Here is a 21,467-nt window from a genome sequence, read left to right on the forward strand (position 1 = left end):
CGTTTCGTGGAGCATTATGCATCCATCGCTGGACCGTTGACAGAACTATTAAAGAAGGATAATTTTGTGTGGACTCCAGCAGCGGCCGACAGTTTCGCGGCACTGAAACAGGCAATGACGTCTGCCCCTGTCCTCCGCCTTCCGAATTTCGAGCGGACTTTTTACTTAGAAACTGACGCATCTGATTTTGGAATCGGGGCCGTTTTGCTCCAAGACGGACATCCGTTGGCATTCTTCAGTAAAAAGTTGGGACCAAGGCGACGGGTCTCGTCAACCTATCATAAGGAATTATATGCCATCGTAGAAGCAGTACAGAAATGGCGACAATATTTGTTGGGCCGGGAATTTGTCATTCGCAGCGATCAGAAGAGCCTAAAAGAGCTGCTGCAGCAGATAATTCAGACTCCGGATCAACAGTTTTACGCCCGGAAATTGATGGGTTACAAATTCCGCATTGAGTATAAAACCGGGGCTTCCAATAAAGTGGCGGATGCATTGTCTAGGCGGGAGGTCGACGTTTCTAATGATGATACCACGACCCCAGTGGACGAGGGATCGACAGTGGCAACAGGGGTGAACAGCGAACCTGCAACCTCGACAGAAGAAATGGGGCAAGCTCTGCTGGCAATTGCGCATCCGATTCCGGATATTTGGGCACTTCTTCGACAAGAAACGCAAAGCACGTCGGACTTGATTGAGTTACAGGCGGCTCTACATCACGGAAAGGCGGACCGAGCAATTTCCTTAGTAGACGGATTACTGTACTATAACCGTCGCGTTTATGTGAGCCGTGATTCTGAGGCCAAAGCAGCACTAATGCACGAACATCACTCGTCCCCAGCAGCTGGTCATCCGGGTGTGGACAGGACGTTTAGGCGCTTGGCATCCTCGTTCTATTGGAAAGGGATGCGTAAAGATGTTAAAAAGTTTGTCGGTTCCTGTTACGATTGCCAGACTACAAAATACTCTACTCAAAAACCCGCAGGTCTATTACAGCCACTCCCGATTCCTTTACAAGTTTGGGAGGATGTGTCAATGGACTTCATTACGGGGCTTCCACCATCTCGAGGTTTCACGGGCATCATGGTGGTGGTAGATCGTCTTTCGAAGTACGCTCACTTCGCCTTGCTACCAGTTCGCTACAATGCATTGAAAATTGCAAACTTGTTCATCGAAACGGTGGTCAAACACCATGGGTTTCCTAAGACCTTGGTGTCAGATCGGGACCCTGTTTTCCTAAATGATGTTTGGAAGGACATGCTGCGTCTGAGCGGCACTAAGCTTCATTTTTCCACGGCGTATCACCCGCAAACGGACGGACAGACTGAGGTTAGGAATAGAGGACTGGAGCAGTATCTCAGGGCGTTCACCGCGGATAGACCAACTAAATGGGCGAATTTTTTGCCATGGGCTGAGCTCGCCTTGAACTGCTTCCATCACGAGGTACTGGGAAGGTCGCCCTTCGAGGCTCTGTACGGGCGCGAGCCCCCACCATTGATCATGGCGCAACCGTCGGCGACGACACCGCCGGATGTGGTGGCGCAACTCCAGCAGCGCCGCGAGACGCTTGCGTTGCTTCGGCAGAATTTGGAACGGGGGGCAGCAGCGAATGCGCAAGGCGGCCAATCTACATCGTCGCGACGTGGAGTTTGGCGTGGGGGATAAGGTGTTACTCAAACTACAACAATACAGACAACATTCGGTGGCGAAGCCATTATCATCAAAGTTATCTCGACGCTTCTATGGTCCTTTCGAGGTACTGGAACGGATTGGCCAGGTGGCCTACCGCTTGAAACTGCCCGAAGGGAGCCGTGTCCATAATGTGTTCCATGTTGGGTTATTAAAGCCATTTTTGGAGAGTGACAGTGGGGTCTACTCGGAGCTACCACCAATATTCGCGAAAGGTATGCCGGTTGCGCGACCGGTACGGGTTACGGATAGGAGGACGGTTTGGCGTGAGGGGACGGCTGTCGACGAGGTTCAGCTAGAATGGTCAGATGATTCGGGAGATAGCCCGACGTGGGAGCCTGCCGAGTTGGTGCAACGGAAGTTCCCTACTCTCCTTGAGGACAAGGAGCATTCTAAGGAGGGGGGAGTTGTTACGGGTCCCCCGTCGGCGAGATTAAAGGAGCGCGAGGTGTCACACGAGGCAGAACTTGACGTCGACACAAACGTAGCGACGGAGCATCGACAAGCGGCACCGTCGCGTCGAGACCGATCGGAGCGGAGGATAACGAGGAGACCCGCGCGGTATGGTGAATTTGTCCCTCGTTAAGTAGGAGTCCTTCATTAGTTAGGATCCTTAAATTAGTTAGAATCTTTTTTGATTAGTTAGAATCCTTTTTGGATTAGTTAGAATCTTTTCATTACCGTAATTAGTTCAAGAAATTAGTTATAAATAGGGCGTCTATTTCATTCTTTTCTTCAAGAAATAAAAATACCTTTTTACGCAATTTATCGTTATTCTCCTCGTGCACCAAGCACGAACCCTCGAATTCGACGCCGGATTGATCGACGGGCAAAGCTCCCGCGACGTTCGACGCGATTTCATATCGTTCCGGAACTTTATTCATAACAGGTAGTATGTAAAGGGTCAGTTGAATAGTTAATTATGATATACTACTAGTATTTCATGATTTTGATACAATCTGAATCGTTGCCTAATTTTCATTATTTCATCTGTAGTAATTATGGGGATAGCCTTTTCATAAATCACAAAAATATATCTGTACAAGATTCCCTATTACAAATAATTACAAGTCTTTTTTCAATATTTTTTACGCATAAAATACGCCCTACACATAATATGACATACAATCTACTTAAAATTTAAGTTTAAGATAATACTCCTAGTATTTATTTTTACTATGAACTATTTCTATAAAATTAAATCACCCTAAATAAACTTTGGGAACAGATTTAATTCGTTATACAATTCACTCTTTTTCAATTGAAAAAAAAGTAATCATAGTTTCTCTTTAATCTCGCAATAATTTGAATTTTATGCTCATGATGTGAAGAAGAAGAAGCGTTTTATGAGCTAAGATATGTTTTTTATCTTCTCGTTAAACAACCTATTGTCCATCTAGTAATTCTCAAGAGAATTTTACTCAACTCAAGAAATCAGTATCTTATCTTAATATCCTATTTTACACAATTAATTCGCTACACAAATGTATTGTAAGAGTAATGTCTTGCAATATAATATGCATCACACAACAATTTGTGATAATTATTGTATAAAATAATGGATAATCTAGTTAAATTACTAGTGGACGAATTTAAAGTTCCAAGGCAAGAAAAAATTAATATGAGGCACAACATACCCAAAGAAAAATGCAGAGCTCAATGACCAATGCCATCACTCCAATACTTGACCAATCACAATAGTTCGCCGTCTAGGACACGAAATTCACATTCATTCCATGCTTGCATTTAATTCACAATCTTAATTAAGACCTTCATTCCATGCTTCTATTAAATTCATACTCTTAATTAAAACATTAATAACTTCAGACATGGGCCCCACCGTGCACAAATAGAACACACAGCAGTACATTTCTTGCAGCCCACTATAACCTTAACTTGCACAATTCCTAGTTAGTACAACTACTAATTTGAGATGAAACCTTAAAATAAAAAAGAAAAGGGATAGAATCTTAGACTAGAATTTGGCATTGTCTAAAGTTGGCCAAATGAGTGGGCAAGATAAGCCAATGCTCCAACTAGGGGTGCATTGATGTAGGTGGCGGGTTCCGATTGTTCGTAATCGTCACGTTGATCCGGGAAGCGATCATTCTGATCCGGCCCTCCAACGACTGCCCCAGTTAGGATGTTAGGGTTTGGAGATTGTGAGCTCATGACCGAGAAGCCGGAGGAGCATTGGATCTTCGATGGATGAACATTAACGGAAGGGAGGGACGAACCCCTATGGTGGATGCGCAGGGGATATCTCGAACCGTACCCCACCATGAACGACATTTTCATCGGATTGTCTCCTAGCAAGTAGTCCACCTGCCCAAATTTAAAAATTGCAACATCTTTAGACTCTCTAGACACAACATATTTAGAGGCTAAATTTGAAGAACTGAAGGCATGATCATTAAATTTCATGCCTGTTTCTTTGCGAATGAACGGAGCCTCTTCGGAGTGATGGTGGCACCACCGCAGTTCACAACCCTATGTGATGTGGTCAAGTACTTTGCGTATGTCACGAGAAGGAAGGAAGTGGATGTCACATACTGCATATTGCTATCATTCATCTTGAACAACAGACCACCTGTTTCAAAACCAAGGTTAGTATGACTAAGAAATCCGAGCACGTCGTGTTTTTGCTGGATATTGGAACGAACCACGGGTGTACTGAGCAGAGGAGTAGGGCGTTCCCGGGAGCAGAGAGCAAATGAAGTTATCGGCATGGCTTTTGTAGTCATGGAGAGGCTGGACATTTTGGACGAGATAAGCCTGCGAAAAAACGACAATCAGAAGCTCTGCATCTCGGAAAAAGTTCAACCTTAAACCTTAAAAACAACCTTGGAGATAAGGATTCTAGCTCCAACATGCTTGTTGTCCCAACCAAATGTGTTGTCGGTTTCATCGGCTCCAAGCGTCTGTCCGTTCGCTTTAATGTAGCTGAGATAAGTCGGGTTTCTCGTGGCTCTGTGCAGCCAAGCAGCACCCCACAGCAGCTCATCCTTCAACAAATCAACAAACACATCCTCAAATACAGATTCCAAGAGCTAGGGAGATTTCAAGAACCACAGTGTTTCTTTCTACCTGAAAGCCGGAGAAATCGCAGTAGTAAGGGCACACGTAACGCCTCAGACCATTACTATATGCACCCCGATGCTTATCAGCAAACTCAAAAACCTAAACACAGACCACAAATGCATCAACATTAGCATTAAATCCTCATGCTCAAACCATGATCAAACTCAATACAATTAGCATCACTAGTATAGCACATACCCGAATAGCCCTTCTTGCAAGAACCTTGGAGTAATTAGGATCACTCCTCCGGAAAACCAAGGAAGCAGCAGCAAGAGCAGCAGCTGTCTCAGCAGCAACCTCAGTGCCAGGGGTGTTCTTGTCAATCTTGATCACACTCCTTGGTGTGTCCATATCCTCAGGCCTCTCCCAACAAGCGTGATCCTTCCCCGCATCTCCGACCTGAGAAAAAAAATCAAGAAATCAGAACCCCATTTCACATAATCAAGCACTGATGGCAACAATGTTGGACCTGCACATAGATGGTGTCTGGATGAACTGTGGCTTTGAGGAGATAGTCAGTCGCCCACTTGATGGCCTCCTTGGCGTGCTGCAGCTCTCCCTTCATTAGGCCTCCGAACTCGATCACACTCCATGACAGCATCGTCGTAGTGAAAGCCATGGGAAATCCGAACTTAACATTGTCCCCTGCATCGTAGTATCCTCCCACCAAATCAACCTGCATTGTCATTTAAAGCCTTCAACTAGGGAATCACAGCCTAACTACATACTAGAAACCTCAAAATAAGGAAAAAGTGCAAGATTCCAAACATGTAATTATAAAAATTTCACCTACATTGCCCCTTTTAGACCCTTAAACTTCGATAATCACTATCACGGTATGTTTCTGGAAATCAGGCAAGTCAAATGTAGTAGTAACAAATTTCTAGATGTTGGTTTTCAAATCTCTCGATTTAAGATATAATGCAAGTAAAAAAATGTAAACTTGGCGCATAACACCATAAGCAGAGCCTAAAAACAAGCAAAATCCAGTTCTAAGATTGAACTTTTAAACAAAAACAGAGAGAGAGAGAGAGAGAGAGAGAGAGAGACATACGTGCATTGCAGCGCCATCTGAGAGGCCAGAATCTTTCCTCCAAGTGATTCTCTGAGTGGGAGGGAGCTTTCCCGATCTCTGGCCCTCGAAAAAGATGAGGGATTTGGTGAGGGCGTCTCTATAGTTGTGGGAGGCGGAGCGGGGGTGGCGGTGGTGGGAGGAGGTGCCGGGTTTGGCATTGCAGTGAGAAGAGAGCAGAAGGGTTAGAGAGAGGAGAAGGAGAAGGGAGGGAAAAGAGGCCATTTGGGGAAGGAAGAGCCAAACACCAAACAGTCCCCAAGAAAAGCAAGCAACTTAACCGGCAAAGCCGCAGGGGAAGGGAAGGAGCAGAGCAGACACTCTTCACTCTCTTCCTCTCTGTGGTATTTATAGACAGATAAAGCTAAAGGGGCAAAGCCTGCATCTTTTTTTTCCTACTTTCTGATTTTGTTTAATGCTGTGATTATTTCAACCTTGTTTCTTTATTGTAAGTTTGTAACAAAGCACTCTGGTTTTGGTTTGCGGGATTCAAAGCCCTCGCTTGCATTTGGTTTTATTTTGCCAGTATCTGTTTAAAGAAGCAGCCATTCCTAATGTGAGTTCATATTCATACCCTTAAAAAGAATGTGATTTCATACAACTTACTATCACATTTATAATTACAGGTATGTTTCCATGTAATAAATTTCTTATCTTTTCCCCTTTTCTCAAGGATAACTCTTAAGCGGTAATTACTTGTACATACAAAACATTTAACCGATGTTTCAAATCAGTACAAAAAGTTTTCAGTTTACATTAATCATGCATGAAGTTTTAATAGTGTTTCAAGTTAATACATTTTCTTCTTATTTATTGTATTATCTCTCTGTATATGCATTAATTTGAAGCACTAATGAAATTTTTTGTACGATTTATGTAAATTTGAAATATTTTGTACCGATTTAGAATATTAATGAACAGATTTAGGAAGGAAATTCAGATAATTGGAGAATAAGATATAAAATGAGATATGGCATCTTGTGTATGGATGATAAGGGATTTGATAGGAATGACAAATTCAGCTAAATGCTAATGTATATGATTGGTAATCATGTTACTTACCCAAACTGGAACATAGAATAGAATGATAATTTTGAGTCTTTGACCGCAATACTATTCTATAACTCCGTAAAACTAATATCTAATTCTAGTGTCCAATTTTTTGGCCTAACCATCAACTTCTATCTCTGCGAACTGCATCAAATTATCAAATTCGACGAAATGAAAATACAATTTCAAAGGATACATCGTGTAAAATAATCAACTACAAATTGGATGTATGTGATAAACATAAGTGAAAAAAGTTATAACTCAATCACAAAGGAAGATCATCGACGAACCAAAAACAACTTCTAAAAAGAAGTAAAAAAAAACAAAACAGATCAGATACAAAAAAGAAATCAAAACTGAATAAATACCATACTAATGTGACTTTATGGACTGAGTATAGCACAAACAAATGACTTCCACTGAATCATAATTTTATAAAAATATTTATTCGACCATCATCTTTTTTAGAAAATCGAACAAAAATCAGCTAAAAGTAAATTTAAACGGTTGAATCAGCATCAAATTAATCCAATCCCCCTTTATTAAAAAATCAGCCGAAGCAAATAAATTCTTTTAGCTGATTTGCTTCGGCTGAGATAAATCCTTTTATCATTAGAGTTACGTACGTGGTATAGCAAAGGGTGGTGCAACTTCTTTAGAATCAATAAGATGAGTTATGGTTTGAAATTTGGATACAAAACAATTAAAGTACTCCACCAATTAAATTATACTAATATGTTGTGGTATACGATTTGAAGATCCATAAGACGGTGTCACGTAATTTTTTAATATATACTACTGGAGTAATTTATTAATTGAATATTAACAAATGAGATTTAGTCTTCCAATTTTATAATATATGATACTGTTATTTATTTGAAAAAAACGACATACCTTATTTTTAAATTTATCAGCTCCAATAATCAATTTTTATCTTATAAAAGTGAGAATGGATTTTTAAAAATAATTATGTATCCTAAGTTGGTGTAATATAATAAAAACTAATACTAGTAATTACAAAGTTAATTAAAATGTAAATTTAAATAACAAAAACTGATGAAAAAATTAATTAGGTTTACAAAAATTTGGATGGCTGAATCTTTCTTGTTCAAATAAATTGGGGGTGAGGAAATTAATATTGATAGACCGTGAAGAATAGATTTGACTTTATCAACGGTAAGAATGAATAGGACTGGTCACGAGAAGCATCCATCTCTGATAATTGAATTGGATTGCAACTATTGCGTAAATCATTCTTTTGTCCTTTTTTATAATTGGAATTTTGTAATGATGTTTGCTAATTAAATGTAGAGCGAACAAATTAGAGATATGAAAGAATAAAGTATGAGTGAATAAAAATGTTATGAAAGCTTTCATAGAAGAATACAAGACAATTTTAATGTGGATGGGGTAAGATTTAACTAACTATTTTTTGTTAGAATTCACACACTCTCTTTGTAGCAAAAACTTTTGTGTGTTTATTTTCTCTGAGTATGATTTTGAATATAATTCCTCGAAACAATCCATGATATATATATCATAGATTACTTATCTTGTGTTTAGAAGTTTCAAAGAAACTTGTTGAGATTCTGAATTAATATCTACTGTATTATTTAAATGACAGTTAATTAAGAGACATAATAATTAGATAAATAATTTTTAATTAAATTATTAGTTTAAATAATAATAATAAAATATTATTCATAAATTTTAAAAATTGTACATTAATATACATAATAATTAGAAACTGTAATAGGTATTATTGTTATTATGATAATAACATTAGCTATTACTGTTTATAATAACTATTATTATTATGGTTATAATTTTATTAGTATTCCGATTAAATAATATATTAAAATCTAAAAGAATCCTAAAATCTGAAAATAATGGTAGTAAATAAATTAAGAAATACAAGTCTTAAAAGGTTGTAAAGTGATTACGTTTTCTAGTTAAATTATTTTTTGTTTGAGAAAAAAATCAAATAAATCTTGGAATTTAAAAAATTAAGAGTTAAAATATTTTATCTTATCATAATTCTGCCACAAAGAATTATGAACGAACTGTATTGTCTGTTGATAATACGAGTGATTTGAGCTTATATTTTTTTTCTACAAAAACCGTAGTACTTGTTGCTATGTGATAGTCTGTGAATTGCGGAAAAATGTTGGATGCATGAATATCTGTGATTGGTGTTCAAGCAGAGCAATGCACTGACAAACCTACTTAAAATATTCATTTTATAGTTTTATAAAATGTAGTATTATCATTTTTATTAGTAAAAATCATCCCATTTTTCAGGAGAATGGACCAATAAAACACGAAAGAGAGAGTATGGGGTTGTGTGCATGTCATGTGGATTCATTCTTTGAGTTCAGTGAGTGAGTCAAAAAAGTGTCAAAAGAAGCCCATTTCCTGCACTCTCACTTTAATCAATAAACTTGTGGATTATTTGGATTTTGGTTCAGACAACCCCCATTCTCCAATCAATTTACTACTATTATTTCTATTTACCAATTTTTCTCTCTCTTATATTCATCTCCTCCTCGTAACAAAATCACAAATAAAATAAATTCACAGGCTACATGACTAGCTTCATGTGAGAGATATCTCTATTACTGGTAGAAAAATTAATTGTGGACATTATACTAGTATCTCGTAGTACAAACGAATGCAATAATTATAATTTGATATTATTACAACAGAGGTCAAGTAGCGTACTATTTTTAGTAAAATATTCTAAAATTGAATATTTCAAACTTTAGGTTGTTTTAAAAATGATGTTGAGTACATATGCACTTAAGGGGACGCAGCAACCGGTGATTTATGTACTTCATCTTAATCGTAAATCATAATCATAATTATAATCAACCTTTGTGTATTCTTGGAAGTGAAACTATTCTCGTTCGGTAATTAAATGCTTTAATATCAAATACTACTAAGAAATAAGGTAATGTGGAAATTTTGTTGGCATTTGTTTTTTAGACCGGAAAGTATAACCTTATTTTCCTAAAATAAAATGTCAAAAGTTGTTTCATTCAGGCAGACCACATAACTAATTTATTGGGGTGGTTTATGAAGCACTTCACAAAACAACTTTCTTACACATGACATGATCATAGTCTCTATGCTCCTTACATGAAAATGAAACCTAAATACTTTTTATTCAACTTCTATCTCTCATACCCTCATCTTTGGAATAATTTTGTTAACATTTTAATAAAATTAAACGGATATTTTTGAATCAAAACGGTTCCAGTGCTTCTTTAAATTTTTTTGTCATTCTAACGTCTTTATTTTTTTGCCGTCCAAATCGAAATTTTAGGCATCCCACATTTTGCTCCTACACACTCCATTTATTATGTAATTTTCATTTCACACTGAAAAATGAACATGCACAAGATAAAGTGTGGTAGAAGTGATTATACATGCTGTATATAATTTATAACAACTGAATTAACGGTAAAAAGAGAAGGAAATTTTTTTATTTAAATCATAGTAGTATTTCAGCTTGGGCATGTGCTGGCAGAGTGCATTACATATTGTGTAAAGCTCTTACACTATCCAGTGGTGGCGGACACAGGTGGAGGAGGGGCTTAAGCCCTTCCCAAACTTTTTTTTAAAAATAAATTTCTATTACAAAATTTTTAGAAACTATCTTCTGCCCTTCCCAAGTTAATATCTTTGGAGATTAATGGGAGGGAGATTTAATAGAAATGAGGGGCTGAAAAATAAAATTACAGAGAAAACTTCTTTGAAAATGGCCGACGCATAGAGGTTGGATGAGGAAGAAGATGTAAGACCATCAGCAGTGGGGCGCCCTATGGCGCGCCACGTCAGCATTTTTATCCTCCTCCTTCTCCACCTGCAGTGGGGCGCCCTAAGGCGCGCCCTATGACGCGCCACATCATCATTTTATTGTTTTGTTTAATTAATTTAACTGTTTTCAAATAACACGTAACGAGTAAAAAAACGACTAAATAACAAGCGGCGAAGTTTTAATAAAAAAAAATTACACCATTCAACTAAAAAAAGAAAAAAACTAAGTCGGGCCAATTCCCAACTTCCTACGCAACTCATCGAGTAATGCACGGAGATACTCGGCTTGTTCGGGGTCGGTGCACTTCTTGAGGGCCTTGTGCGTCTGCAACATCGTCCTTGCCATCGACGCTGTAGCTAACGACGCAAACGCGGTAGCCGTCTGCGTCGGGAGCTCATCCGGGTCCGGAACAGGGGCGGCAGCGGTCGACGATGACGTCGCGGTCGTCTTCCCCTTGGCCTTCGCAGCCTTGATGCCGGGAGGACGCCGGGAGGACACCGGTGTGCCGGAACTCCCTTCATCCACGTACGTCCGGTTGAGGTCAACCGGGTTAGTGCCGCTGTCGCTGCTCGTGTAGTCACCAGCTTCGGTGACCTTCGTCCTCTTCGGCGCACCAGTGTGCAGAATTCCACCTTGGAACTTCTGCTTCTCCCTCAAGAGCGCCCAGATGGCCTCGTGCTTGAACTCGCCGAACATCGACCGGTACGACAACATCGCTTTAGAGCGCACGTCGTGCACGCTCTCGCCGCTCCCCTGTGACCGCGCGCACTTCTCGAACTCCGCCGAGTACAAGTTCACTTGCTTCTTGATTTGATCTCAGTGCTTGCGGAGTTGCTCACTCTTGGGCTTGTACGCGGTCGGCGGCTTGACCGAATTGTAGAGGTCCGCGATGCGCTCCCAGTACGCGGTCTGTCTCTGGTTGTTGGCGAATATCGGATCTTCCGATATATCTACCCAACACCGGGCCAAAGTGAGAGTTTCGTCGTCGGTGTAGTTCGTACGGCCGGGGGCGTACTCATCGCAGTCACCGGGAGGCGGCAACTTCTGCGCCCGCTGCCGGTTCCGCTTCGCTTTCCCCTTGCCGGCACCGGTCGCTGTGGGGGCGGGATCGGCCGATGCGGTTGGGTGGTGCGGCAACGGCTCTATATCAGACAACCCATACGATTCCGTACTGAAATCGGGATCGTAATGGGTGTTATCGCCGAACGAACGATAATCGCCGGGTTCTGTACCCGGCCAATGCGCCTCTCCGCTAAACGTAGGGCTATTGGGGCTTGAATCCATTTCGTAGTAATTTTGTAAATGTAAGTTTCGAAGATGAAATCGTGTGAAATAAAATGTTACAAATGAACGCTATTTATAAAAAAACGAAACCGCGTGCCATCATCCGCGTGCCATCGTCCGCGGCCTTCACAATGGGGCGGACGATGTCGCGGACGATGGCGTGGACGATGGCCATCGTCCGCGGTTTAAGTCGCGCCCGAAGCATAGGCCGCGACTATCGTCCGCGGCCTATGCCACACACCCACAGTGGGGGCGGACGATGAATGGCGCTGACGATGTGCGCCATCGGGCGTGCCATCGTCCGCCCATTGCGGATGGCCTAATAAATAAAAGCTGTTAAATGAATAATGGTATTTACTAATAGTTGAAAAAGTCAATTCCACTTAAAAGGTTGCACGTTTTATCTTAAAAGTGTAACTACATTTTAAAGTTAATGTAACACTTTTAGAATTGTTTCCTAAATTTGCAACTAACGTTTTTTTTTTATTTTAAAAGTAATTTATGAAAACTGAAAAGGGTTTTGTCTTTTACAACTCACTCTATTCAAATTTATTTTAAAACAGCGGAACAAAAAATTGGTAGTGTGAGGTGAGGTCAGTTTTTTACTTTTGTTTTGTCATAGTTCACAAAATCACAATGTATTAGATAATTATGCATTTTTATGTATTAGATATTTACCGTTTTAGCAAAACAAACACAATGATATTATTCTTTTTGTTAAACTTGTATTAGGATTAATTAGATATTCATGCATTTTAATAATTTTTATTATTGTGATTTTATATACTAATACTCCATTCGTCCCGTAAAAATAGAAACTATTTTCTTTTTAGACAATCCCTAAAAATAAAAACTTTATATATTAGGAAATTCCGTTCTCTCTAATGAGTCAAGACCCATTTTCCACCAATCCACTTTCGTTTTATCTCTCTTATTTTACCAATTTTGTATTAAAATTCGTGTCGTTTCAAAAGTTTATATTTTTAGGGGACAGAGGGAGTATATATATATATTCATTTCCTTTTTGTATCTTTTGTTCTATTGTTCTTTTTAATCTCAGCCTCACGATTTTGTCATCCGACGGTTAGATTGATGCCACGTGTCATTTAATAATGCAGATTTTTAGTTGAATAATGCACACCGACTAATAATGCACCATTATAGTGTAATAATGCAGATCATCACAACCATTCAATTCAAGGATCCAAGGGTTGTGATTAAAAAGAAGCTTGGACTGAAAAGCTGCGAAGGACCTTAACACACTCATATATATGTATATATATATATATGGATGTATTCATATCCTTTTTCTATATATTGTTCAATCATCCTTTTTAATCCTAGCCTCACGATTTGAAAATCCGATGGCCCAAAATCAAGCTGATTTTGATTATTAAAATTATTAAATTAATAGGAAAAGGTCATTTTTGGTATAAGATTAAGATTCAGTTATGGTAGTTTCCATGATTTTCTCCCTCAATCATCAGCCAAGATACGTTGGAAGATTACATCCCTATTACACGTCAATGTTAATCTCTACCAGAATTATCATAGTTCTTTATATTGAATACGTTAGCAATTTATATTTTCTCGTCTCATACCAATTTGTGAAGCCTTTGAACACCATCTAAGTTGAAGTCAATTGACGAAGTTCTGATTGATATACAAATTTTGAAACATTTTCTTCACAGTATGTCATCTCATCAGATGCAAATAGCTAAGGGGGGATGAAAGGAATTTTTATGCAGAAAAGGGAGTGCAACACATCTATCATTGCAGTCGGCTATTTTCCATTGAAGACATCTGCAGTGTTTGATCGTCTTCGCGAATCCTATTTTCCATTCAACACGTCTGATGTTTTTTATTATTGTCTCCTTTTTTTGAAATTTCACTCATTCTCCTTTCATTCATGTCAACAATGGAAGAAGGTTATACATTCAGTTACTTAATTGATTATTCACCCATTTTGGTAGAAAGTTATTGTATTAGTCGTGTAATCTTCAATCTATGGTTTTCTGTATTTGTTTGTGATTAGTTCATCCTTGTATTCAGAACCATTACCAGAGTCTAAGAGTTTCAGTCATTCAACTAGGGTTTAGATATCATCTCGGCTAGGGAGTAGTTTTTACCGATTTACATAATATACATATATTACTCCACGAGTTTCAGTCATTCAACGAGGGTTTAGATATCATCTCGGCTAGGGGAGTAGTTTTAACTGATTTACATAATGTACATATATTACTCAATAATGGTTGTTTTAGTTTCTGTAATGGACGATTTATGATCTGTAATGTAAATGTTTACTGACCAGTTTATTTTAAGTTTGGCAGTGTTTGGTTGTTCGGCCGACGTTTCTTGTATTCCCCAAGGGTTTAGCAATCATTGGGGGTAGGGTGTAGTATGTATTAAGTAACAAAACCATCCGGACCCTCCATCCACAGAATCCACCCTATAATGTAACACGGGATTAAAAAATGGGATTTCATCCGGACCCTCCATCCACCACATCTAACGACCCAAATTAAGAAGGAAGTTTAATCTAAGGGAGCAAAAGGAGATTAATGGTCCCCTATATATATATATATATATATATATATATATTATGAAAAATTTTAGTGAAGCCCCTGCCAAAATTTATTTCTGCGTCCGCCACTAACATTATCATTGCAACTGCCCTTTGTAGGCTTGCATCCATCACACATAGTCACATTACAAACTAAGCTATACACAATTTTAGAGCATCCACTACGCGTCCCGTCACCGTCCCGCGTCCCGTCATGGAAGGACGGAACCGCGGCGGGACGCGTTGCAGCTGGTCGTTTCGTCCCCAACCCGTCCCCGTACCGTCCCGAGACCCGTCACGCCACGACGCGGGACGCGACGTCTCGCCACGCGCCGAGGCGACGTGGCGAGCTCCCAGGCCATGCGTGACGCCCACTCGCTGGCCCGCGAGTGGGTTTCGTCACGCTGACGCAATAATTCATTTTTAAAAAATAAATCGAATTTAAATATAATTTTTTTTTTCAAACGGTAATGTTATGGTTTTTTTAGCCGTTTTTCAATTTGTTTTTATTTTTTTTTAATTTCTTTAATCTATAAATACTCCTATTTCATACTCATTCCACACACAAACACACATCTATTCCTCTCTATATCCACTCCAATTTCCATCTCAAATCAACTCAACTAATGGATCCTTTTGAGCAAATGCGTCAAATAATTGAACAATCACTTGAAGAAGATCGATGCTGGGAGGCGGAGGAAGCCGCGCTGCCCCAACGACGCTCCCAGACGTACATCCATCGTAACCGGGAGGAAGCCGCCTTAAGGTTAGTACACGACTACTTATGCGATAACCCGGTTAGGGGAGAGACCTACTTCCGTCGCCGTTTCCGCATGGGGAAACCGCTATTTCTCCACATCGCGAATACTTTGGCGGCCCGGGAAGAGTTCTTCTGAGAAGGGTTCGACGCGGTCGGCCGTCCTAGCCACACGACGCTGCAGAATGTACTGCAGCAATCCGTCAGCTTGCAACTGGACAAACGACAGACATGTTAAACGAATACCCCCACATCGGAGACACCACTGGGCGCACGTGCTTGCTCAAATTCTGCAAAGGCGTCCGGGCAGCCTTCACCGATGAATTTCTCCGGAGGCCAAGCACGACCGATTGTCAGTTCCTCCTCGACCTGCACGAACAAGTGCACGGATTCCCTGGGATGCTTGGCAGTGTCGACTGCATGCATTGGCAATGGAAGAATTGCCCGGTGGCGCGGAGGGGGTCCTACACGAGCGGCCATAAAGGCATCCACCCAACCGTTGTACTCGAGGCCGTTGCCGACCACCGGCTTTGGATCTGGCATGCGTACTTCGGGGTCCCCGGGTCGAACAACGACGTAAACGTGCTCCACCAGTCCGACCTCTTTACCAAAGTTTTGGGCGGTAAAGCGTCGGCCATCAACTTCGACGCCAACAACCGGCTGTATAAAATGGGGTACTATCTCGCCGACAGTATCTACCCGAAGTGGCCGACCTTCGTGAAGGCGTGCAGCAGGCCTGCGAACCCAAAGCAGGCTCTTTTTGCGCAGAAGCAGGAGGCTGCTCGCAAGGATGTGGAGAGGGCGTTCGGGGTTCTCCAAGCGCGCTTCAACATCATCAAATCTCCGGCTCGTTCGTGGTTCATGGAGAGCATGGTCGACATCATGTATACGTGCATAATCTTGCACAACATGATTGTCTAAGACGAAGGACCCGAGGCGGGAAATTGGTTCGACCCCGAATCCCCCAGAAGCTCAACCGCAAGTAGTCCGCCTCGAAGTGGAGCGCATCCGTCTATACAAGACCGATTATCTATTCGTGCAAGGACACGCGACTCTAGCGCCCACACCCAACTCCAAGAGGATCTAATTGAGCACATTTGGGCAAACTTTAGCGGAGGAAATTATTAAATTATGTATTTTTATTTTTTAGGAAATTGTTAAATTATGTTTTTTACGAATTTTATGTTGTAAGTTTATTTTATTTAATGAAGTGTGTTTTTATTAATTGAATTTGGTTGGAAATTAAAAAAATGAAATTGAATGAATAGTAATTTAAGGGACGGTTAAGTGACGGATAAGGGACGGAGGGTTGCAGGTTCCATCCCTTAGTTAAGGGATGGAGTAAAAAAGGACAGTGATGCCCTCAAATAGTAATTTAAGGGACGGTTAAGAGACGATATGTTGACAGCGTAGTGGATGACCTTATACTTCATGAAACAAGTTTGGAGAACATGTGCCTTGAAAAGTGTGAAATTGAAGAATGTGAAATAATACCAAAAGTCACACTGTTTTTTGATGTGTGAGTGTGAGTGTGAGTGTGAGTGTGAGTGTGAGATTGGATTGGGCAAAGACCATAGAATGAATGAGAGCTAGAAGAAGCATGTTTTGCTGGCTGCCTTTTCCATGTGCTCTTCTGATTTATTTTCACATGCAATAAAGCATACCATTATTTATATTACAATTATTATTGTGTTTTTTCTTGACTTCGTTGGCTGACAACACTGCAACCAATTTCCATCTCAGAATTTTGCGGTCTTCTTCTCAGAAAAAAGATCACATCTACTACCACAGTATAATTGATTGATACATGTATAAAGATAACAAAGAAAGCTGTGTTCCAATATTCAACCTCTCTTATATCCGAACTAAGTTGAGTCGTATTCTTTTATGAAACGTTTCAATTAAATTTAGCCACTTCCTTTTCTTTGACAAAAAATAAAACATTCAATCGATCACTCTTACCTTATTTCATCTCTTAGTTTACACTCTCTTTATTTTTCCTACTTTATTCATATCTCCTAAACTTATCAACTTTTTTAATGTCCATATTCAAAATTTTTGATTCAACTTAGTTGGAACGGATGGAGTATTATTATAAGTCATTATACTTTAACTTATACACGTATGAGGTTGCAATTCTATTTTAATTCATCAATATGCACCATTATTAAGAGGCACAATCTCAAACCATGGAATACTTTCATTAATTTAACTTCAACGTATAAGGAGAGATGAATGTGTACAATTCATTGGCAATAAATCTTGGATTTATTTAAGCGGTGTATAACAAACTAATAATTGAAGCTTTTCTACTAGAAGCTCTTATTGGAATTTATCTTTTTCTTGTTGCCATATTCTCTTAGACTTTTTCATTAATGGAAGAGAAAATAAAAAATAAGTGTGAGATGGGGCCAGATCTAAATAACACCTAAAATTTAATTAGCTAAACCAAATTCATTTATTTATTATTTAGTGTTTTTTTAAATGAATAAATTTATTTCAAGTTTTTCGCCCCAAAAAATAGTTTCAAGTTTGTCGCCCCGAAAAATTGAGAGATAACATATAATTTTCATTCTTAATTGGTACAGTACTTCAAACAAGAATAAAAAGTGAAAATTAAAGTTTTTTTGAGATCGCTATAGATTTTATCAATGAATAAAATAAAATTTTAATAGAGTAATACTCCATCCGTCATTAGGAATCTCATTTCTTGGTGGCACGAATTTTAAAAAATGTTAAACAAGTGAGTGGAAAAAAGTCACTAGAATATGGGTCACACTTGTATTTAGTTTTAAATAAAATGTGAGTAAAATGAGCTAGTGAAATATGAGACTCTATTACCACTTATAGTAAAAGTGAACCGTAATTTTATTTGTGGACAGATTAAAATAGAAAAATAAGACATATTCACAGACAAGAAAGTACTAACTAAAAAAGCATTAAACTAAAATTGATGGGGTGTGTCGAGCCCCATATAACAGATGTTAAATTGATAACACTTAACCTTAGCCAGAAGGCCGAGAAAGGTATGAATTTCTAGTATTAGGCATTGATTTTGATACTAATATATACTCCTCTTCTCTTTCTAGCTAGAGAAAGGTATGAATTTCTAGTGTTAGGCAGTGATTTTTGTACTAAGATTTATACTCCTTCCTTGTCTTCTCTTTCTAGCGAGAAACGATGTGGGATAAACAGCATCGCAGAAGGTGTCAACAGCTTACAAGCAGCGGAGATGGCAAGCCACAGACTGAGAGCCATCGCTCCTGAGTCGAACAAAAACAAGCCGTGGCAATTTGTTGTTCCAGAACTGAAATTCATTGGAAAGACATGCGACAAACTGCAGATTGATTCGAGTTTTAAAGGTGCGAACTCATAACAGGGAAACAGAACAGGCCACCAAAGAGAACTGACAATAGATAATTGCAATGCTAAGATACTATTAAAAGGGTTTAGGGGGGAAACACCAAAACTTGCACATAAGAATGCTTGGAACTATGAATAGATCCTAAACAAAAAAGTATAGGTGTTACAAGAAATAGTGCGTTGAAACAAAGAACAGAATTCAAGAGAGAAGGCCAAAATCCCATTTTCAGTTTGCCAACTAAAATAATTAACTCAAACTCTAAAACCCCTGCTGTTTCTTTTTCCTCTTGCCCTTTCAAACTTTCTTCCCTTAGCTCGCACATAAGGCTTAGTGTGGCTGTGAGGAACACCAGGAGCAGGACCAAAGTGCTTCACAGCTTCACGAGCTTTAGGAGAACCTCTCAGGAGTATCTGTAATTCAAGAGCATAGCTCAGCTGATATTACAGAGTTGAGATGAAGATCATGTATATCAAAGTTATAATTAGGGATGAATATATAAAGAACACAAAAACTGTTTTTTACGGCAAAAAAACTATACATATCTATGGTACAACATAGGATTCTGTTCCAATCCTTTCCTAGTAGGTGTTCATCTCAAAAATCTTGTGGCTCTCCTATAACAGAGATTATTTTCATCTGATTGTTAAAGATTAAATTTCTAGAAAGTAGTTTGTCTAGAAGCTGAGAAGTAGTAAGAAGTTAATGCGATGTTAAAAACAGTACATTTTTTACATTTCAGAGACAAGCAATGCAATGTCAAAAACCATAGTCCAAAATGCATGCAGAACTCATTATTGCTTTCAAACAATTATAAGTTATTAATTCAATTAGGCATACAAAACTGATTAAAAAGAAGAAAACAAGAGAGTAACATCAAAGTTTTAGATTCCTCAGAGTTAACTTGCTACACTGTTTCCAACTTGTTACATTGGTATGTCATCAACTCATAAGAGTCAAAAGAGAAGAATAAATTACCGTATTTTGCCCAAGAGGAGCCCTTAGAGCGAGCTGGTCAAAGGTCAAGCATTCTCCTCCAGCCTTCTCAATCCTAGCCCTGGCTCTTTCGGTAAACCTCAGTGCAGTAACCTTGATGGCAGGGATGTCATGCACCCGAATATCATCGGTCACAGGTCCTACAACAACAGCAATCTTTCCTTCCTACCAAAGACAAAAATATAAAAATCAATCAACAATTGTTATTTGTTATATAAATAAAGGAATACAAGTGTGAATAATCAATAAAATGAACACTTGAAATCTTTAATATGATCACACTACAACAACCAAATATACATAAGTACATAACGAATAGCACTAATACATAATCCCACACCTCATATAAATCGAATAATGAAACCTAGTGCCCATAGATAAATAAATTGACTTTCAAATACTACTATTTGGTAATGTCACCATAACATTATTTCACACGATTGGGCAGCGAGTCATTTTCAGCTTATAATGTGGAGTAATATTTTACACAGCCACTTACATTTTTCCAACCCTTACATATTTCCCACTGATTCTCAAAGATTTATTTTTTCCTAATTGCCGTAAATATTAAACCAAATTAAAAACACCAACACAGGTAATAAAATAACAAAACTAAAAAGGCTAGTCCATGACATAAACATAATAAAAAGGCGACTACCTTGGTCTTCATGAGCTGTGCGAGCCGAGAGAGTGAAAGCGGGGCTTTGTTGACCCTGCTCATGATCAAACGCTTCAAAATTACCGCATTGAAACGGCTTGCGGTCCTCCTCACAAGAAACCGGTACAACTATCACAGCCAAAATTCACCAATCAGATCGATCTTACAATAAAATCTCTGGTGAGAAGGAGAGGGAGAACCTTGACGAGAAGTTTGAGGTAAATGTCATTGGATTTAGGCGCGGTGCGCTTGGTCTTCTTGTTCTTCCCTCCGGCTTCCAAATCAATACCCTAGAGATAACATAATCGAACAGTTAGAGAAAACTGGCAAGGCGGAATCACGTAAATGAAGCGTGAAACGGAGATCGTCGGCACACCATGGCTGGAGCTAGTTCCGCAACACCGGTTGGAAATGGGGATAAATTGTGGAGGCAGAAAACAAGGGTTTATAGTACTCCAATTATCAGTATTTATTGGGATTGAATATGGGTCAGGATTTAATCGAACCAAAATTTTAAATTTCATAGGCCCATTTTTGATATATTTGTTAGACGGCCCAAATTTTTTGGTGTGGAAATTTAAAACAGTAGTTTGATTTTGATGGGGAGGTACTTGTTTGTCAGTTTGTGGGTCCAAGTGTAAACCGATTTGTGAGGTAGTAATAATTTCGATTATCGTTAATTGTAGGAGTATCAAATTACTTTTAATTTATTTTAAAATAAGTATTAAACTCTAAACTTTTTATTATTTGAGATGTAATTTATTTTTTAAAGTATTTTATTCTAAATAATAATTTAATGTTTCCCCTATCTTTTATACTCTAAATTAAGAAATTATGGATCCATTAACAATTTATTGAAGGACAAAAATCTGAACGTGCCTTAGCAATTCTAATATCATCATTAGAGCATCCGCAATGGGGCGGACGATAGGCCGCCCGATGCCTCGGGCGCGCCATCGTCCACCCACTGTGGGTGCGCGGACGATGCCCGATGCATCGTCCGCGCTCTATAGATCGTCCGCAGACGATACGCGGACGATAGGGCATTGTCCGCGCCATCGTTCTCCCACTGTGGGCGACGCGGACGATGGCGGGGACGATGCAACACGTTTTTGTTTTTGTTTTTATTTTTT

At 39.2% G+C, this 21,467-nt stretch overlaps 2 protein-coding genes across 2 annotated transcripts; both read right to left on the reverse strand.

Moving 5' to 3' along the window:
- Positions 1 to 3,469: 3,469 nt before the first annotated feature.
- Positions 3,470 to 6,340, reverse strand: LOC121797890 (endoglucanase 17-like). Its single transcript, XM_042196653.1, has 8 exons — positions 5,825 to 6,340; positions 5,240 to 5,446; positions 4,969 to 5,169; positions 4,777 to 4,869; positions 4,533 to 4,694; positions 4,353 to 4,464; positions 4,116 to 4,279; positions 3,470 to 4,014 (listed from the first exon to the last, which is right to left on the reverse strand). The coding sequence occupies exons 1-8, from the start codon at positions 6,065 to 6,067 to the stop codon at positions 3,682 to 3,684; spliced, it is 1,515 nt and encodes a 504-aa protein (XP_042052587.1). The 5' UTR covers positions 6,068 to 6,340; the 3' UTR covers positions 3,470 to 3,681.
- Positions 6,341 to 18,789: 12,449 nt separating this feature from the next.
- On the reverse strand, positions 18,790 to 20,777 carry LOC121801649 (60S ribosomal protein L18-2-like). Its single transcript, XM_042201187.1, has 5 exons — positions 20,711 to 20,777; positions 20,535 to 20,624; positions 20,335 to 20,463; positions 19,659 to 19,841; positions 18,790 to 19,093 (listed from the first exon to the last, which is right to left on the reverse strand). Exons 1-5 carry the CDS (start codon positions 20,711 to 20,713, stop codon positions 18,935 to 18,937), a joined length of 564 nt encoding a protein of 187 aa, XP_042057121.1. The 5' UTR covers positions 20,714 to 20,777; the 3' UTR covers positions 18,790 to 18,934.
- Positions 20,778 to 21,467: the final 690 nt, after the last annotated feature.

Source organism: Salvia splendens, chromosome 4, assembly GCF_004379255.2.
Source record: "Salvia splendens isolate huo1 chromosome 4, SspV2, whole genome shotgun sequence".
Taxonomy (NCBI): Eukaryota; Viridiplantae; Streptophyta; class Magnoliopsida; order Lamiales; family Lamiaceae; genus Salvia; species Salvia splendens.